Source organism: Meleagris gallopavo, chromosome 9 (assembly GCF_000146605.3).
Source record: "Meleagris gallopavo isolate NT-WF06-2002-E0010 breed Aviagen turkey brand Nicholas breeding stock chromosome 9, Turkey_5.1, whole genome shotgun sequence".
Classification (NCBI taxonomy): domain Eukaryota; kingdom Metazoa; phylum Chordata; class Aves; order Galliformes; family Phasianidae; genus Meleagris; species Meleagris gallopavo.
In genome coordinates this window covers 4,869,966-4,888,520 of record NC_015019.2, presented here as the reverse complement: position 1 = coordinate 4,888,520, position 18,555 = coordinate 4,869,966, and the positions used below count along the sequence as shown (strand labels likewise).

The following is an 18,555-nucleotide window of genomic DNA, read 5'->3' as shown; positions in this document are numbered from 1 at the left end:
ATACTTGTAATGATTCATTTACAGGGCTATTGTGACAATGGTAACTTCTCTTAAAAATGGGAATTTGCAGTATAAAATAGTTATTTAACAATAAGAGAATGAGCAGGGAAGTTGCATACAAAGTGACAGTAGTAAGAGAATAAAAGCCAGGCTTTGCATGGGTTTGAATAACATAGAAACTGAGATGTCATAATGGAGGAAAAAAGACTTAACTCCTGCAGGAAGTCAGATACTAATCTGATACCTCATCGCTGGTAATGTAATCATTGAAAAACCTCTTAGACTTGGCAGGACTGACTTGGAGAGAGTTATGGTTGTAAAATAGTAAATGGGATCCATTGCAATTGTGTGAGGACCAGTGGATGACTAAATCCTGCAGGGGACTTTCTTGGGAGTATCAAAATACATTTGCCAGGTGCAAGATAACGTCAAGTAAATAGTTAAAGCTCTAATTGTGCCATGGCATGATAGAGGATTAAAAAAAAAAAAGAAGAATTGAAAGAGGGTTGGATGCTTTTGTTTTAAATAGATCATTGGAATGAAGGAAAGCAGGGATGCAGAGATGTCATTGTCTAGGTGCAATGTTCACTTGGTGAGAGATGTGGGGAGTGCAGGAATAGTCCTGTGGCTGCTGAGAAGTGCTGTGGAGTCTCAGTTGTGCCGCAAATACGCCATCAGGTGTTCTCCAGTTGCAGCTCTGATTTACTGTGATTTTGCAACTGTGGTGCTTCCATGTTGTGCGTGGACAGGGCCTTCCATGCACGGAGGTTGTGGCACTAAGGAGTTCTGGTTGAGCTTGGGTAAGAGCTGCATGGTCAGGTCGCAGCTGAACAGTGCTGAGTGTGGGTGGTGAGGAGGTGGGGGCTCTGGAGAGCATTTGTTTAAGCAAGTGTTGAACTTGCGTTTATGCAACTTGTGTCCGATTACATTTTGATTCCCTACAGGCTTCTGTGGAGCTCTTAATTACCTTATGTTTCTTGTTCTGGCTCTCTGCTTTGCTCTGTGTGGCTGGATATTTACTGAAGGGAATGAGTATTGAGAACTTAGCCTCTTTTTCCCTAAAATTTCAGCCAAATGCCCATTATTTTCACTTTTCTGAGAATAAACAAATGGAACACAGTGACCGTACAACATGTCAGCTCTCCACACAGCTTCTGTTTTGCTCACCCACAGATATTTCAAGTGCCCTTCCAGGCAGTGCCCTCAGCATGACACTTTGTCTAACCACGATGTGAAGCTCAAGCCATTCGTCAGACTCTATTAATACATGATATGCAAAGCATTCCTGGAGAGAAACTTCAGTGCCGATCTGTCAGATTTGGCCGAGGGAAGGTCTCTTTTATTGTTTTACCTGGTGGGAGAGAATGACTTCTGGTGGGTAGAGGCAAGGACTGAGCCCCAGCGGCACGAGCAGCCCAACTCAGCTCTTGGCAATTGAGTCAGCGCTGGTGGCAGCTCCTCAGCTGTGAGATACAACAATTACAGCGATAATTTGAGTCAGAAAATTGACAGAGCCGTTTTATTGCGTGTGAGAGTGACAGTGAGTCATCTCTGATCAGTGTGTTCAGCAGCCTGGAGATCCACGGGCACCCAGGACAGCCTCATCCCACATCTGCATGGCAGCTCAGGACAAGGAGAAGCAGCTCAAAGTCACTATCTCCTTCCTCCCAGAGGCGGCTTCGCATGGGTTTAGTCCCAAGAAACCAAAGCTGAGATGTGTTGGAGGGTGGGGTGGGACAGCATCGCTGCTGCCTTTGTCCTCTTCTCCTTAATGTGGGGCATAGTGCAGCAGTGACAGTCAGCCTCGTCAGTTGTGTAGCTGCTGGGAAATGAATAGGTAAAGGCAGACGGAAATGCTAATAAAGTTTTACAAAGGTCTCTTTAGGGTTTCATTTCAGGAGCACAGTGCATTGGTAACGTGGAAATTACAGTAGACTGAAAAGGAAAGGTGGTTTTTTTTTTAATCTTTTTTTTTTTTTTTGAACCTACAAAGACCTCATTTCTTAAATTAATTCTACAAGAAACCTTTAAAATGTCTTTTCTGTTCTCCAGCAGTCACTTGAGATGCAGATGAAGTCGTGGGGGCTAGTATTAAAAATACTACGAGTGCTTATGTGGCACCCAGGGCAGGGAGCAATGGAAGGACTCCAACACAGGTAATTAGGAACCGTGCAAGTACTGCTGAGCTCACTCTTTGTAAAATTGAATTGTCCAAAGCAGTGCGAAGCTCAGTAATGAGTGTTTGCAGGACCTACATACTCAAGCACTTGTTTTGGCAGAGGTATGAGCCAAATTTTCAAGTACTGCAAATTGCTCTGAAGCTTTTCTTGATTTTTTTTTTCCTATTTAACTGAAGCTGATGTGAATCCACAAGTTTCAGACATTTACAGCGACAAAAAGTTCTTTGCATATTTTAAAGTGTTAGAACCAACTTCCAGAATAAGCGTTCTAATTTATTTTGAGCTATGTAAAGGCCCAGTGGGCATTAATATGGTAATGACACCAGATAGTGATTTGTGTCTAATACAGATGGTTTCAAAGCAGTACAAAATGGGACTGTGGTATCCCTAGGGACTGCTCCCCGACTCCAACTGTGTGTTAAAGAGTGGCTTTGACCTCTGCTAAAATGAAGGCCGCTTGATACATCCTCAGCATACCTCAGTATTGACACGATGTCTTTTTTCTCGGAGTGCCATTTGTCTTTGCTAACTTTGACGGGCTGTTACGAGCAGAGAAGTGCAGTATTCATTCCATGCACTGAAATGTGAAATGTGACAATTCTTTTTTTCTTCGTAGATGTACTGTGTTTGCTGCCTTGGGTTACTCTTTATGGCATTTACGTTGCTGAACACCAATCCAAGCACAGGCAATGTAGTGTAAAGATATATAGACATAAAGGCAATAAAAGGTACTGTTATTTCAGTTTGACCAGAATAGCTTTATTTGATCATTTTGCCATTTTCTTTCTAAGGAAGGGGCTGAGAGCATCATGCTTGCTGTGATGCGGGCAGCTTGGGGTCCTGCTTTGTGCCCCTCTCATCAAACAGGAATAAATGGACAACAAAAGTCCTTGTATGCTCCTTGACCTTGCTTTCATTAGCCAAGTCACTGCACATTTGTGCTCGCAGTAAGGCAGCAACATCATTCCTGCTGTCCATGACCATAATTTGAAGTTGGGATGTATGGAAATTATTGCAGTTCTGGTGCAATTAAGCTGCTTGTGGCCGTGCTGTCCACTGTGTGGAAGCACCACAACATTGTATAGAAGCTTGTCTATCGAGATTGGTCTCGATAGACAGAACATGAAACTGTTCTCTCTGAGCACAATCAGTAAGGTGGGTGGTAGCAGGAGATCAGGTAGCTTAATCTTGTGCTGATTTGGCATGGTGCTGATTAAACTGATTTACAGTGAAAAGCAAAATCCCTCTGTGTATGTGCAGCAAGTGCACTGTAGTTGTACAGCAGTGATAGTATCAATGCACATGGGCTTGAAGGATGTCCAAAGGAATTTAGGTTATTGTAGAGAGGGGAAAAAATACTCTCAAGCACGAGTGCTGAACTTTTGTCAAATGAAGTTTTTGAAGTGTGACCCTTTTTGGGAAGAGGAGGGAAAAAATGATCAGTATTGTTGCACATCCTTCTCAAATGATTCTCCATTCAAGTGAATACAGTGGCTTAATGCTTCCTGGGACAGATACAAAGAGCACAATAGCACTATTTGATAGAGCAAATTTTCAGCTACACCACGCTGTTTTTCAACACACCACCATTAGCTATGCATTTTCACCAGCAATGAACAAGAGCCTGTGTGCTGTGCTGGAACAAATCTACCATCCCGCCAACATCGTGGGCCAACATAATAAAACAGGAGGTATTACTTTTGGAGCAGCCCTCATATACATATATCTGTATGTTTAGAAAAGCCTCCTGTTTCATCTGAGCAGCAACCCACAGGTGCCTGCTGCCTCCTGAGGCAGTGCAACCGTGCTGCTCTCCCTGGCACGCCAAGGGTTTTCACTCCTACTGATTAGTTTTCTGTGCTTTGCTTTGAAAGATTTCCTCGGAGGCCATTTCTCAGAACAGCTCTTTCTGTAATGGGTTTCAATTTTAAAACACTTCATTTCTTGCCTCCCTCCTTTTGTTAATCCACAGTAAATGAGGCAAATAATTGGGAGGTGTCACCTTCCCGAATGATGCTTCCATTCTTGCCCCTTTCTTCCAAGCAAAATGCCCAAGAGCTGCAGCAGTGGAGAGTCTCTGAATCAGAATTTTGGAGGACTGCTGCTGTTCATCTCCTGCTTCCCAGGAGGTACGGCTGTTCCTACATGCAGGTTTCCAGGAGAGATTCAGTCTTTTATTTGAGGATTTTGTTGCCTTTGGCTGGGTACTGTTCCTTCCTCCTCCAGGATTATTCTGATTCCTATCAGTGTTGCATTTTTTCCCTTCACCTCAAGGGAAATTTGTTCCCTTTTTGTAGCTCTGGTGTTGTCAATAGATGCTCTATAAATAGCAAGGAAAGCTACAGGCACTTCTATTTCTGTTGTCTTCTTTTGTCATTTTATTCTCCCAGCTCCAAATAGGGCTACATTAATAAATAATGTTACATTGCACAAGAGCATTCCACTGTTTCATGGTTGAACTAGATGATCTTAGTGGCCTTTTCCAACCTTAATGATTTCATGATTCTGTGATTCATAAATAGTGAACCACAGCTCTCCAAAGCTCTCCCATAAGCTGCCAGCTTCCTACTCATCACTGGACCATCCTGGCATTTCTCTTGCCACCTCCTTCTGGCTTTCACCTCAACGTAAGGATATTTTCTTAGGAATAGAGGCATTCCTTGCTTGTCTCTGGCTCTTTTAATGACAGCCAGAGCTTCATACAGTGCAGTGCCTTTTGGTGGTCGTGCAATCAGGATGGGTTGTTCAGCTGCTCTCCAAAAAGTGACCCTAGCAATGCTGTGTGGGGATGCTTCCAGCTCTTTGCCTGTCCGTGTGCCCGGGGCTCTCAGCAGATGCTTCAGAGCAATGAATTGTATGCTGTGAATTACTATCTCATGTGTGGTGGTGCATGGAGCAGCCCACCTGCTTGGAAAGCAGCCAGCTTGCGTTTACTTTGGCAGATGGGGAAAGCAGAAAGCCACTTGGAGTAGGCAAGGAAGCAATATTGATTCATTCAATGGCAAGCGTGGTGAAGCAGTGAACCGAGCTGTGGAGCTGAATTAGTCCAGCATAGCAAAACTGCAGATCTGGTGGCTGGGGAGGAGAAGGCAGTGCGTCTTCCCTGCTGTAAGCAAGTTGTAGGTGTTGCTTAGGCCCTCGAAGAGCAGGAGTGTGCATCCTGACAACACCTTGCATGCAAAAGGCTGAAAGAGAAGAACATCTGAATCACAGAATGGCCTGGGTTGAAAAGGACCACAATGATCATCTATTTTCAACCCCCCCTGCTATGTGCAGGGTGGCCAGCCACCAGACCAGGCTGCCCAGAGCCACATCCAGCCTGGTCTTGAATGCCTCCAGGGACGGGGCAGCTGGAAGATAAGGCTATATGCAGAATGCAGTGCCTTTTCTGCATGGTGAAAGAGGAGCCACACACTCTTAGTAGAATTTTCTGATGTTGGATGTCATTGTCTTTGGTGTGCACAATGATCTAAATACAGCCTTATCTCAGCTCGTCTTTTCAAAGGATAACAGCCTATTACTGCTAGCAGTTAATCCAATTACTCTTTTAGGTCAAGGGGGAGCATTCTGTGCAAATATTTTGAGAAGACGTGGAAAAAATTATTCTGTGTGTTTGACCCAAAGAGTGCATATTTCAGAATTTTTCAGCAGATCAAAAAGTTTAGAAATTTGTACTCCTACTGAAAGAAACATGCTCAAAAGGCTGCAGGCATTCAATTTTGATTGTAAGACGAGGAGGAATGCTGTCTTACTGAGGAGAAAGCTGCCTGCAGAGACACTGGAGCAGATTTAAGTGGGTTTTGTGCCTGTTTTCTGGGGATTGAGGCATCACGGTTGGTGAACCAAGTTGGACCTCCTGCTTTGCTCATGCTTGTCAGGGAATGGCTCTCCGTCCCCTCTCACAGCTTTTTGCAGAAGGGATTTCTGATCACTGCTTTGCTTCAGTCTAGGCCCCCAAGTAGGATTAGGATTTGTTAGATATCTGTGGGGATGCAAGTGCTGCAGCCTCTGCTCTGACTACAGCAGCTCAGTGCACTTTGGATATTGAGATCTAAGCTGGTGTGGTCAGCTGCTGCTGCTGCTGGGAAAGTGAGTAAAAATGGTGGTTAATGTGGGATGGGGAACATCCATCTCCCACCAGAGAAGAGCATCTTTTATTGATGCTCTTCTTAGAGAATCTACTATTGAATCCCAAAAGCCCCAGCTCCTAATAACCAGCACAATCTAATTCAGATCAGCAGCATGAAACATCATTAGTTCAGGTAGTAAAATCTCTCTGTTAGACAAGGAATTTACTTCTCTAAGGCTGTAAGTATCCGAGCTCTTCCAGACAACTACTGCCCGTCCCAGAATTTATGCTGCACTTATGCATGCCATGGAACTGTCCAGAAAAAGCTTGTTGCAAATTAAAATTAGCAAATGCAGCTGCTCCGATTTCCTGATCTTCACTGTGAAAATCGGGAATAGAATCAGCCCAGTTTGAGCACTGTGAACACACAGGTGCATGATCAAAGTGAAGTTTCTGACTTGTGATGCTGACATCCTTGGGCTGTTTGGTGAGAACACTTTGGGATTTTGACAAAGCTGGGCAGGGAAGTGGTACAAATGGGTTGTGTTGACAATATGAGGACTTGTGTAACACAACCTCAGAATAGAAATTCTTTTTTTTTTTTTTTACTAACTTGTAAGGATTTTTGTGCCCCGAATTCATGATGTTCAGATACCTAGCAGAAATCACATCTTCATCTGGAATAAAGCAGGGAGAAAACAAAGCACAAATGAAAAGAGGCAGAGGAAATTGTTCTTGCACTTGTTCTTTTTCTCAGGTATATACTTGAGAGCTTTTCACCAGCTGCTTCAATGTGGAAGTGGTATTACAAAAAAAAAATTCCTCTTTCCTCCCTGTACTGCATGCACTGATTTAAGCAAGCTAGGAGGATTTTGTAAGGTTTGTCCTCACAAAGAGCCAAAAGCAACTTAATATCCTAATATTTTCCCTAAAAAGGGGAGGGGGAGGGAATAATCCTACATAGATCTAACCATCCTCAGAGGCTGTGGTCACATTCCTCCTGACCCTTCTTTCATTTCTGTGGGTCGCAGAGGATGAAGGAGATGCTCAGTGAGCATCACTGGCGTGTGCTGCTGCCCTTTGTATTGTCCTTCCAAAAGAGTTGTGTTGGGAGAATGCTTTTATTGTTGCTGTTGTTACAACTTATTCCCTTGTGCCAATGAGGGGATTTTTATTCTGTTTCTGGATGCGTGATTTAAGAGGCGCTCAAATATCGTGTTGAAGGTGGAGTGTAGAGCTCTGGCTTCAGTCTCTCTGAAATGCTAGAAACAGTAATCTATTAAGTATTATAGTAATCTGTAAGTATGAGCATCTTTGGCTGGCATTGTAAAAGAGAATAAGAAAAGCAAGGGAATCTGAAGGAGGAATGTCATTTATCTGGTAATGACTTGGAAGGCCAGGGAGGGAAGTCAACATTGGTCCACAGAAGCACAAAAATTGTGTTAAACTTTGTCACAAGTACAGAAAGAGTCATAGAATCAGCAAGGTTGGAAGAAACCTCTTAAGTTCATGTAGTCCAACTGTCCCCCTACCACCAATACTGCCCACTAAACCTGACAGGAGCATGGAGATTTCTCTTACCTGGGAGCTCAGACAGATTTGCTCTATGGCTGCTACAGCCTTCTGCTGGCGGAGCTGAAACCAGTGCTTGTGAAAACTAGGAGGAAAAGAAAGCTTCCTTGCAGCTTTGTTAAACTCTGAATTATATTACAGATTGTTCAGCTGAAACCAGAGTCAAGGCCTATGGACAGGCTTGGTGTTATGTTTCTGGCGATCCTAGATGCAGTGTCCCGAAATGAAGTTGGACATAAAAGGAAGACGTAAACCAGCAAAGTTTATTTAGCTGGTGTGATTATATAATGTAAACATGTTTGAATTTATCTTGAAAAGCCATCCTGGTGCTGGCAGTCATCTTAGAGATGGCTTTCCTTTCACTCAGCAAGCTTTATAGGAAGAAAGGAGCTTTTTTTTCATGCTCGCTTGATGTCAGTAAGCCTTTATTATTGTAATTATTTTCATTTTTTAAAAACTCAGGAATGATATTTAGCAAGTTAAATGTTTCCTTGTAGGGAACATAATGGTTACTGCAGCTATCTTATGCCAACTACTGAACAGATTATTTTCCTATATTCATAGTTGCTGTGTTTTCAGTCTCCCCACCAAAAATAACAACAACAACAAAAAAATAATAAAAAATATTAAAATAATAATAATAAAGACATGTGAAGTTGTGGGTTTTTTTTTTATCACCTTCCAGCTGAGAATACTAAGAATATTAGTATCTTAATCACCTGTGTCTGAGTCTTGTCCCTATTTGATTCATGAGATGATGGATGTGCAGACAAATGAGGCATCATGCCTATGGGGATGGAGTTAGGATGAGCAGCTACTGAAGGATAATGGAGGTATAGCTGGACGTGGGAGCCTGGCAGGATGACTGCACATCTGCCCTCAGGAAGAAGGCCAAGGAGATGTAGATATTCCTCAACAGAGGTTTCTTCTAACTGCTCTTGAGGGCAGCACCCACATGATGGAGCATCTGCTGGGTTTCTCATGGGTCTTCTGCTGTCCTTGTTGAGTGTCGTCGTGATTTCTCCCCCAAATTTAAAGCTAAATTGTGTGTGTGTGTGTCTGTGTGTGTTACACCACAGAATGTGAGCATATCCTTGGTCCTGCAGTTAGCACAGCCTGTAATGGAGGGAGCCAAAGAGTAAAAGCAACGTCGTTTGCTCCACACAGCACAGGATATAATTCCTGCTTTGCAAGTTTGTTACTTCCCTAATATTTACTGTCTGTTACCTCCCGTGGTGGGTGGGTAATTGCTTCTGTTGTTAGCAGAGTCATATCAGATTCTTTCATGATATTTCTCCCATTTCCAAGTGGTTTATTCACAGGTGTTGAACAGTGACCCTTCCATGGTTGTGCGTTGGTCACTTTTAGTCACTGAAATGGACATCAGCTTTTCAAAGCTTTTTGCTTATATTCTCTGTGGCTGTAGCTTCTCAGTGGATTGGTGGCTTGCACCCATATCTGGAGCTGTCATTTCAGTGGCTCCACGAGGGTGTCTGGCTGTCATCACAGCAGGAAAATGAGGCTTTGGGGTTAGGGTTTTTTTTCTAGTTTTGCCATAAATTCTCCCTCTGACTTGGGGCCATTCATCATGTTAAGAAAAGGTTTTAGCTGTTCCTGTCAAAACAGTGGTATCAATTATGTTACCCATTCATCATCTCAGCATTAAACTTCTGTAGAACTGTGATTCCTCGTATTTACTCCACATACCAGTGCTGTGCTATGATATTCCTCAGAATTAGGGCTCTTTAGCCCTGTGTTCAAGTAACCCAGTGTATGTTTGCCGATTTCAGCATGTTTGTCATTTGTTGGAGGTGTGGTTCTCTTTGTGGCTTATTCACATTAAAAATAATAATCTGTCTGCAGGTAATCAGTGTTTGAGTGGCAAGGGGTGAGTTAGATCTCCTCTACCTGTCTTAGTGAGAATACCTGAGAGAGGGATGGAGCTACCTAATAATGACAAGCACTTTGCCAGACACTTGATAAACAGAATTGGTGCTTGGAATTGGTTTGCAGATGTGTGAGCCCTCTGAACTCAGAGCAATAGCACCCAATTGCCCAAAAGCAACTGTTGTAGCTGGAGTTGGTCCTTACTCCTGCTGCAGGTAATCACCAGTAGCTTGTTCTCCCCTATTGACCCTATTAAGTGGCTGATAACTGCTGTCTGCATATTATTATTATTTTTTTTTTACAGTTTGTACTGCTTTGCTCCTGCACCATACAGCAGTGAGTGCTGTGAGCAATTTTTCAGCTCCCACAGCTGAGTGGGGCTTCTCCGGAAGGGCTCTGCCACTCCAGGAGCCAGCCCAGGGCCATATCTCTTACCCGAGGCTGTTTGTGACAGCGGGGCACGCTGTGCTGCAGGTCAGCCAGCTTGTTGGCAGAAGGTGGCTGTGCGTTTCACTCCTCTGCTGGCTGCCCGTGATTCTCGATGCACATTATCCTTTATCCCTGTAAATGTCAGAGGGACGTGCCGTAGGCTTCTCATGCCGTTGACGTCAGTGTCACTGTTCACAGCTCACTGGTGGTTTTGTGTGTGCTCCTGCAACAGCACCATCTGCTTGGTGACTTCTTGAGGAGAGACCCATCAGGGCTTGTTGGTCCTTGGCTCGTCTTGGCTGCTGTCAGTGTTTCATGAACGCGTGCGTAACCTTCAAAGCAGCCAAAGCGAAACTGGTGTTGTTAAAGGAGCAATTATCCAGCAGCCCAGGCCTTGTGCTCCAGTGACCTCCTGCTCTTTTTTGAACCGTTGGTGCTTTTCTATTAACTCATACATCTCTTTTAATTGTATTTTTCTGTGGATTATTAGCCTGTGTTACTGGCACTGCGTGTCGTCTAATGAAGCGACAACCACCGAGGTGCCAAGTGTCTTCTATGGATTAATTGAGGTCTTAAAGAAGGTAACTGCCCACTGTGGAAAGATGATCAGCTTGAATCACTTATTTATCTCCTAGATACATTTTTTTTTCTTTCTTTTACTAATGCCATTCTTCATAGGAGATAAAAAATAAAAATCAAGTGAATGAAAGTGCAAGAGGTTCATAGTTTTTTGGGGGTACCCATGTTAAATCTGGAATGTTTACATAGCACTGTTACCTCTGCAGTTATAGCCCAGCATGTCAAGTGTCAAGGGTTACTTTTCTGATCTTTAGGTTTTTACTTGTTCCTTGGGTTAGTTACGTGTTTCTTTTATTTGCTACGTGGTTGTACAAGCTCAGTGTGATTCTGGCTCTAGTTCTGTGTCTGTGTATTTCATTAGGAATAACTAGCAATGGTTACAGACTGTCCTTTTAAAAAGCATTTAATTTCTGTTCTTGAGGGGTGATTTGTTGCTTAAAGCTGCAAACTGAGGAACCTTGCTATCTCTGTTATTAGGGCTTCATTTTTAGATAGTGGAAAATTGTTTTAATTCTTTCTAGTAATGTAATGCTTTGAGGTAGCAGGAGCTTTTTGTATGCTCTATATTTTATCTTTTTACCATTTAATGGTCTGACTCCATTCAGAAACTGCTTCAGACTGCATATCATTTATGTTATTAATGGCAGTATTGATTTATAAGATCAACTTGAAAAAACGTCTTGCTGTTTTACAAGAAAGCTGTCAAAAGGATTAATGTGCTTTCTCTTTGTACATCTACTCTTCTACCCACTGGAAATGGTGATCAAGTCAAATGTCAGTGGTTTATTATCCTTGCTCTGAGGAACTGTGTGTAATTACATATCCTGATAAAGGCGTGATCTCTTTATGTTGGGGAATAGATACGCTGGTGCTGTGTTACCTGCAGATGTGGAATGATTGCTCCGCGGTGTTAACATAGAGATGACCTGTGGATAGGCCACAACAGCATGCTTTGTTTTTGTTTCTTAACCTGCATGCAGAATAGATAGGGGCGTTATAGGAGAATAAAGGTTTAGGAGAGAACCGTGTTGCTTTCTGGAGCAGTTATTCTACTGTTAATGCAAGCTGCATGAAGCAATATAAATTGTTGATGTTTATGAGAAGTGTATATAAAAGTAGATATTTTCCCCATCCCTCTACCATCACAACTGAGATGCTTTAAATTTGATTTTCCTTCCTATAAACCTTTCTCTCCCTCCTTTCTTCCCCCCAACCCCGACGTTATGTAGTTGATTTAATTCTCTGGATTGCTTTCCTCAAGCTCTAACTTGAGTTCATTTTGTTATGTGGTGACCACAGTTATGGATGACGCTCCCCCTGGCACTCAGGAGTACATTATGTTACGGCAAGATTCGATCCAATCTGCGGAATTAAAGAAAAAAGAGTCCCCTTTTCGTGCTAAGTGTCACGAAATCTTCTGCTGCCCACTGAAGCAAGTGCACCTCAAAGAGAACACAGAGCCGGAAGGTTTGTGGCACTATGGATCCATGTTCTGTTTGTTTCTATTCTTTTTCTTTTTCCATGTATGTCCCTAGAGTGTGCTGTGTGTTTCCCAGCCTGTGTCAGTGCAGTGCAACTGATGCGGGAAGCGTGATGCACTCCATGTCCCCCTCTGCTTGCCTGTTAGTGTCTGATTCAGCTATCACAGGAGGCTATATAGCCATGTATGGTATCATTCTAGACGAGAAGTAAAATGACGCTGCTTTTTCTTAAATAAAGTTTGTTTGTTTCAGCTCTCATCATTACACACTGCCCTTTTTTTGGCTGCCAAAAGTTGCTTGCTACTTCAACAGCATCGATTGCTACTTAAGCAGCATCAATTCCAAGCTGGTTCTTTGTAGTAACATTTCTGAAGCTGCACTCTGCTGAAAGTAATGGCACTTAGGCTCGGATTCAGCTTGTCCCCCAACACCTTTCACTCCATAAGGCTTCTGCATAGCGCTAGAGAATGCTCATGGCAGCTGTACTTCGGCAAAGCAGGATGAAGTCTGTGTGTAATGCACGCCTGGTTGCATTTTGGAAAATGAAATGCATGCAGAGCAGAAAAAAATGAGTAGAATGTTTTCCTTTTCAGAGAAAGCAAAGGTATGGTTTTTTCTCATGCTGTGTTAACTAATATGGAGTTATTAATGAGGTATTCACGTCTTTAACTTGTTGGTCTAGTGTACATAAGATAAAGCCAAATTTAATTCTATTTTTCTAAATATTTTATTGTTCCATGTGTGTTTTTCATTGTTGCTTCATATTCCAAGGCTTTAACTTTTTCAAAAGATCCAGCCTCTGCCCAGACAAACGGTGCTGCTGCCAGTGGATGTATGTTAAAATGAAACGTGTTTTTATTTATAAAAATACATATAAATTTTGCTAAAATGGCATTTCTTTCTCACCTCACCAGAAATATTAAATCTGACACAAACACTGATGTAAGATGTGAGGGAGGTTTTTTGTTTCGGTGGTATTGCAATCGAACATTAAAATTGGGTTTTGAAAGCACGGGGTCTAATTCTCCTCTCAGTCCCGGAGCTGACTCAATAGGAGTTTTGATTTCATAATTCTGAATTCAATAAACATCGAGTAAAGCTGAATCCCATAACACTCTTCTGGATTAACAAATATAATGAATTTCCTATCGTCTGTCAGGATGTGTGTTGTTTGTGGGTAAATGATGAGCCCAGAACTGTTCATGTCAAGATCCTGTAGGAAGATGATGACAGCTGAGCTGCTAAAGGTACTCAGTATGCTTGGCAAATGGTATGTTGTGAATTGAAGGTTCTACGTGAGCTCTAAAGAAAAATGTGCTCTGTGTCAAAAAGATTTGGTCTCCAAAGTTCACCTCATTGACCCACATATTGTATTTCACAGTTTCTTTGTGCTCATGTAGAATTCCAGCAGAAGCTGATGGTCATTTTAGTGGAACTTATGCTGAGAGCTGGATTTCTCCTGGTGACTAATTTAGCTATGATCCTGTGTGGTGGATAAATCCTGTTATGTGCTAATGACATGTTGGACAGGAAGATTTGTGCCGGGCCTTTTGTCTCCAGACTGTGTGTCTCCTGGGAACGTGGTTTGGTTCAGCACTGAGGATTTCAGGAGCTGCTGGGAGAAGCATGCAAAGTACAGGCTCAAAGTGAAGACCTGGAGACCATCAGATCTGCCATGTTGTTGCCTGAAAGTCAACGGTTGCTCTTCTTAGGTTCTCCATAAATCTCCATACTGTCTCCTTCCAGCAGCTGTTATTCCCTCTGCAATGGCATATGGTATTGTTAATCATACTGAAAATGTTTAGTTTTAAGAGGAAAACTTTTCATCTTTTACTGTGGTATATGAGGATGAATGTTTCTTTTGCTTTCCCCTTTCCCTTTCTCCTTTCCTCCAGGAATTTTGCATTACTAACAGGGGAAGCCATGGTCGTATTGACTTACCCCACAATCAGCCAACTTGTGGGATATCGTTTCAGTGGAATTTTTATTGTTGCATGATTTATACAAGTGTTTCTGAGAAATACGCTTCTAGCATGAGAAGGAAAATCTGTTTGTGTCCTTTTAGCCTCTGCTGCAAGTCAGATTGCCTAGGGCTGCATTGGTCTTTTCCTTTGAAATCTGTACATGGGCTGACAGTGGTGCTGGACCTCCTGAAAAGACTGTGTGTCATCCTCAGTGGTTTGTTGGCACGAAGCTGAAAAACTGAATGAATTTATCCAAACTGAATGAAATTATCCAAACTGTGCTATCAGTGTAAACAGGAAACAGTTCATTGGAGCCAATGGAGCAGCTGACAGAAACCCTATCTGGATACTTTATAGTGGGAGCCCAGCAGTCAATATCTCAGTTGTGCTGTGAGGATAAATGAGAAAAAAATATTTAAGCCTTCTATGAAAACACATTTTTCCCATCTTTGAAGGTACTGGAAAGTGCAGGAACCAAGTTGCGATCAGGAAACTTCCATTATGCCATTGTCCTATGAGAGGTTGCATGAAACACTGCAGACTTGAAAGACTCTTCAGAGAAACAAAAATGTACTTTTCTTTTTTTAACCTGCTGAACAATGACATAGGAACACATAGCAATTCCTGAGTGTTTCTAGCACTGCAACTCATCTGAATATTTAATGGTGAATTCTTCTCTGCCCCTTAACCAGATCTTCAGGTAGGGTAAATGCTCGGGCCACACCTCTTCTATCACTTCAGGATTTGGATCCCCTAAGCACGTGTGATTCTGTCAGGTAGAAGATTTTCTGGGCTTTCTGCAGGAGTGTTTGAGGAATGTTCTACTATTTGCTGAAATACTTGAACAGCACCTCGCTCTGGTATTTGAAATAGGTGGTCGGTCCATCGGACTCATTTCTTGTATCTCAAGCCCATTCCTAAAAGCAAGAGAAGGGATGAGAAAATTGATCTTTTTTTCCCAAAGTAGCCTGTCTTGATTTCTCGTTCTTCTCCTGACACCCAACATGCCTGCTTGCAGTGTCAGCATTTTTCACAGCACTTGTGTGCATCAAGTACCCCTTAGCAGAAAAGATTGGTGTGTTTGATATCGACCTGGAGGACGTATAAGAAATTCTTGGTCCAGTGACTATGGCAAACACAGCCTGTCTTAAGTAATAGATGTGGAAGGAAGAAGAGGAAGAATGGGAAATCAAAACAATATTATCTTCCCAAAATGTAGGAATTCCACTTGGGTCCCATAACCAGCAGGGTGATGTCAGTCTGGGCCACAGTTCAGATAAGAAGCTGTGTTTCCTAGTGCTATAGGATACTCTGGACTAAGTTAAAAGATGAACTTCTGCTTCATTCTGCATTCTGCTCTGTTTTCTCAAAGTCATTCTACCGTTGACAATGCTGTGGATCTCTGAATTGCAATAAAACAAGAGGAGCAGACATCCTTACCTGAACGCGAGGTCCTGTGGGCATTGAGTACTGTGTACAATTACATCCAAGCAGCAGCAACATACAGGGTGTTTTTGTAGCTTCCCTCAAGCCAGCAACACAGTGCTAGCAGGAGAAGGGCCGTCTGAAGAACATTTTGCAGCTATTTGTTCTCTTAAATAGTTTAAATATAAGCTGCTGCTATCTGTATAAAACATGGTTACATAAAAAGAAGTCTGCTTCTGGAAAACTAATTTGAGTTGTGTTATTACATCCAGAGGAGAGGAAATAATGAGAGAAATGTTTTTTAAAAACACGCATTGGTTAGTGACAGGCACATAATCAGGAGTCTTGGCCTCTTGCCCACAGTTCTGTTTTCATGTGGTTTGGTGTTGTTTTTTTTTGTTTGTTTGTTTTGTTTTGTTTTTACCTTTTTCCTACGTTTTTTGGTAACATTTAGTCTCCCTCCAGGCATACGTAACCTTTTTACACAAAATAGCAGGCAAGCATCACGAAGTCTCTATTAGGTATAGGGAGAAGGAAATCTGGGATAGCAGCTGGTAATGAGCAAAGGCAGCTTTCCTTAACCACCAGGAAATCTGATTAGATAGAAAATGTTAAGGATGCTAATGGGAAGCAAGGAGCTTTGCTGTTGCCCTTGACGATGGCTTGTTATCTGGGTCCTTAGCGATGGGATGAGTGGGGGGTGAGGAGGAGGAGGTAGGGCACCAAAGCACATTAATGTGGAAGCTTGCCTTTCCTGCCTACCTTGTGTGCACACAGTTTTGTCACCAACAGAAATTCAGGAGCCTTCATGTTGTCATACTGAATGTCCCTTCAGTGTTTCAAGTGTTATATCACTGCTGATAGTACTGGTACTTGGCACTCTAATTATACGCTTTTTCTTCCAGACCAAATCAGGCCAATTAACTTGGCTCACTCATTTGATTGTATTAATATATGTGCATTTCTGTGCTTTGGAGAACAAGAAGGGGAGGAGAACCTGTATTTTGAATCGTTGAGAACTGTGAGAGGTTTTTAACTTCATAAATTGTTCAGAGCTGGAAAAAACTTAGTATTCTAGTGGAGAATAATAGATTTGAGGAATGTGAACCACAGGTACAGCCCACGTCATGTCTGAGGTGTTCAGAGCCAACACACGTGGCCATGAGACACCGAGAATGGGTTCAGCATCTGTTGTGCAGGTCTGCCCAGCTGTGGATTTAAGCAGGACCACCAGCTGCCTAGAAAGGACACACTGGATAAGGAAGTGCTCCTTCCCCTCTCAGTCCTCCAGTGGGGAATGCGAGGCTTTCCCTCTGCCTTGAGTCCTGGCATTGGCAAGAAGAAGCAGTGAGAGGTGCCTGAAGCTTGTCCAGTACTACGGGAAAGTAAGCTCTAAATTCTGTCTCTCTGGATACATGTGGAGCTGCTGCAGCTATGGGACCATATCTATTATGAAGGATGATCTAAAAGGAGTGGTACAGACCACAAAAGCCAAAGGTCTGAAGCTGCCGCAGTTGTAATGGCTTTTTCTCCCAAAAGAGAAACCAACTTTGGCTCGAGTGATTAAATGATAGCCTTCTATTTCAGGGCAATGGGAGGCAGTGGTGACAACAGCACTCTTATTTTCTTCAGATGCTGAGTACATAAAGCAGAGCAGCTCAGTTCTGTGAGTGGCTGAGCCCTTTTGCCCTGATCCTCCAAAGCCTTTAAGCACATGATTAACTTTTAACATATGAGTGAACCCAGCAGAGTCAAAGGGAGTGGGACGTGTTTAATGAGCTTACCTGAATTCAGTCTGGGCCTCACTTGGGTTCAGGCTCCAGCAGCACAAATCCAGAGTAATTCCACTAGAATCCAAGATTTACTCAAAACGTTTAGTTGTCTGATCAGGTCCCCTTTGTAGAGTCTAATTTGATTTCTTCTTTTCTTATTTCCTTAGTTTATATGGTCCTTGTTGCTACAGCCACTCATGGCTGAGCATGCTTGTCCTCACAGCACTCCTGTGAAGAAGGGAAGTTTAATGTTTCCCATTAGAAAGAAGGAAGCGAAGGACTTGATTCTCAAAGCTATTTGGACATCTCATCAGTGTTAGTATCAATAACACTCCTACTGAATCAGCCGAGCGTTAAGTACTTAACTTTATCTTCTGAAGAGTTTGGGGGGTGACTCTCCTAGCTGTGCAGAGCTGGAAATCTCACATCTCCTTAGATTTACACTTGGAATACGAGTTTTTCATCTCTCTCTTTGACAGCAGCTCTGCACCAGCGGAGCTGCCTTCAGCCTTCCCTTCCTGCCTTCCTCTCGCCTCCTGCTGAGTACCAAAACAAGGGATGGGGAGAGGGCACGAGAAGCATCCAGCATGACCAGGTTTCTATTTCAGCTTTTCCCTTACACCGTGTTATACTACTTTTTTCATTTTCTACGCTTTACTTACTTTTCAACAAGTAGTTGGCCCTACAGTTAGTCTTTAAACATCCAGCTGTGTGCTGTCTTACAGAAAACACCTCTTTCTATGGTGGCTTATTTAAAAAATAAGATTGTTATTCCCTGGGCAGGAGCATCTCATTGTTGATAAAACATCTCTATCAGAAGAGATGAAAACAAAATAGAAGGAATAAAGGTAGCCCAGGCACCATCTCTCTGCTAGAAGTAGAATTTCATACTCAGATGTACGGCTGCTTTTCCTGGTCTGGCCTGCAGCTCACAGAGGGGGCGTTCAGCTGGTGTTCAGCATCAGTGGTCTGGTTCTCACGCTGTTTGTATAAGGTTTGCATAAGTAACAGCATTAGGAGCAGCATTAGCACTTTCATTTCGAGACTGGATTTTAATTCTCAAACTGGAGCTGGCCTAGTTGCTGAGCAGAACCTAGAAAGAGCTCTTACCTGCCTGTGTGCTCTTAGAGGCAAATGTTTTATCTGTGACATTTGCTATTTTGCTCTCATCTCAGAATAAATATTCATTATGGAGAC

General features: G+C 42.7%; 1 protein-coding gene across 1 annotated transcript in view; it reads left to right on the top strand.

Moving 5' to 3' along the window:
* The first annotated feature begins 12,001 nt into the window (after positions 1-12,001).
* Positions 12,002-18,555, top strand: part of FGF13 (fibroblast growth factor 13) — a 102,447-nt gene continuing 95,893 nt past the window's right edge. Inside the window, exon 1 of the mRNA XM_010715216.2 lies at positions 12,002-12,183. Coding sequence (XP_010713518.1) covers positions 12,018-12,183 — 166 coding nt within the window. The 5' untranslated portion in view covers positions 12,002-12,017. The remainder of the gene's footprint in view (positions 12,184-18,555) is intronic.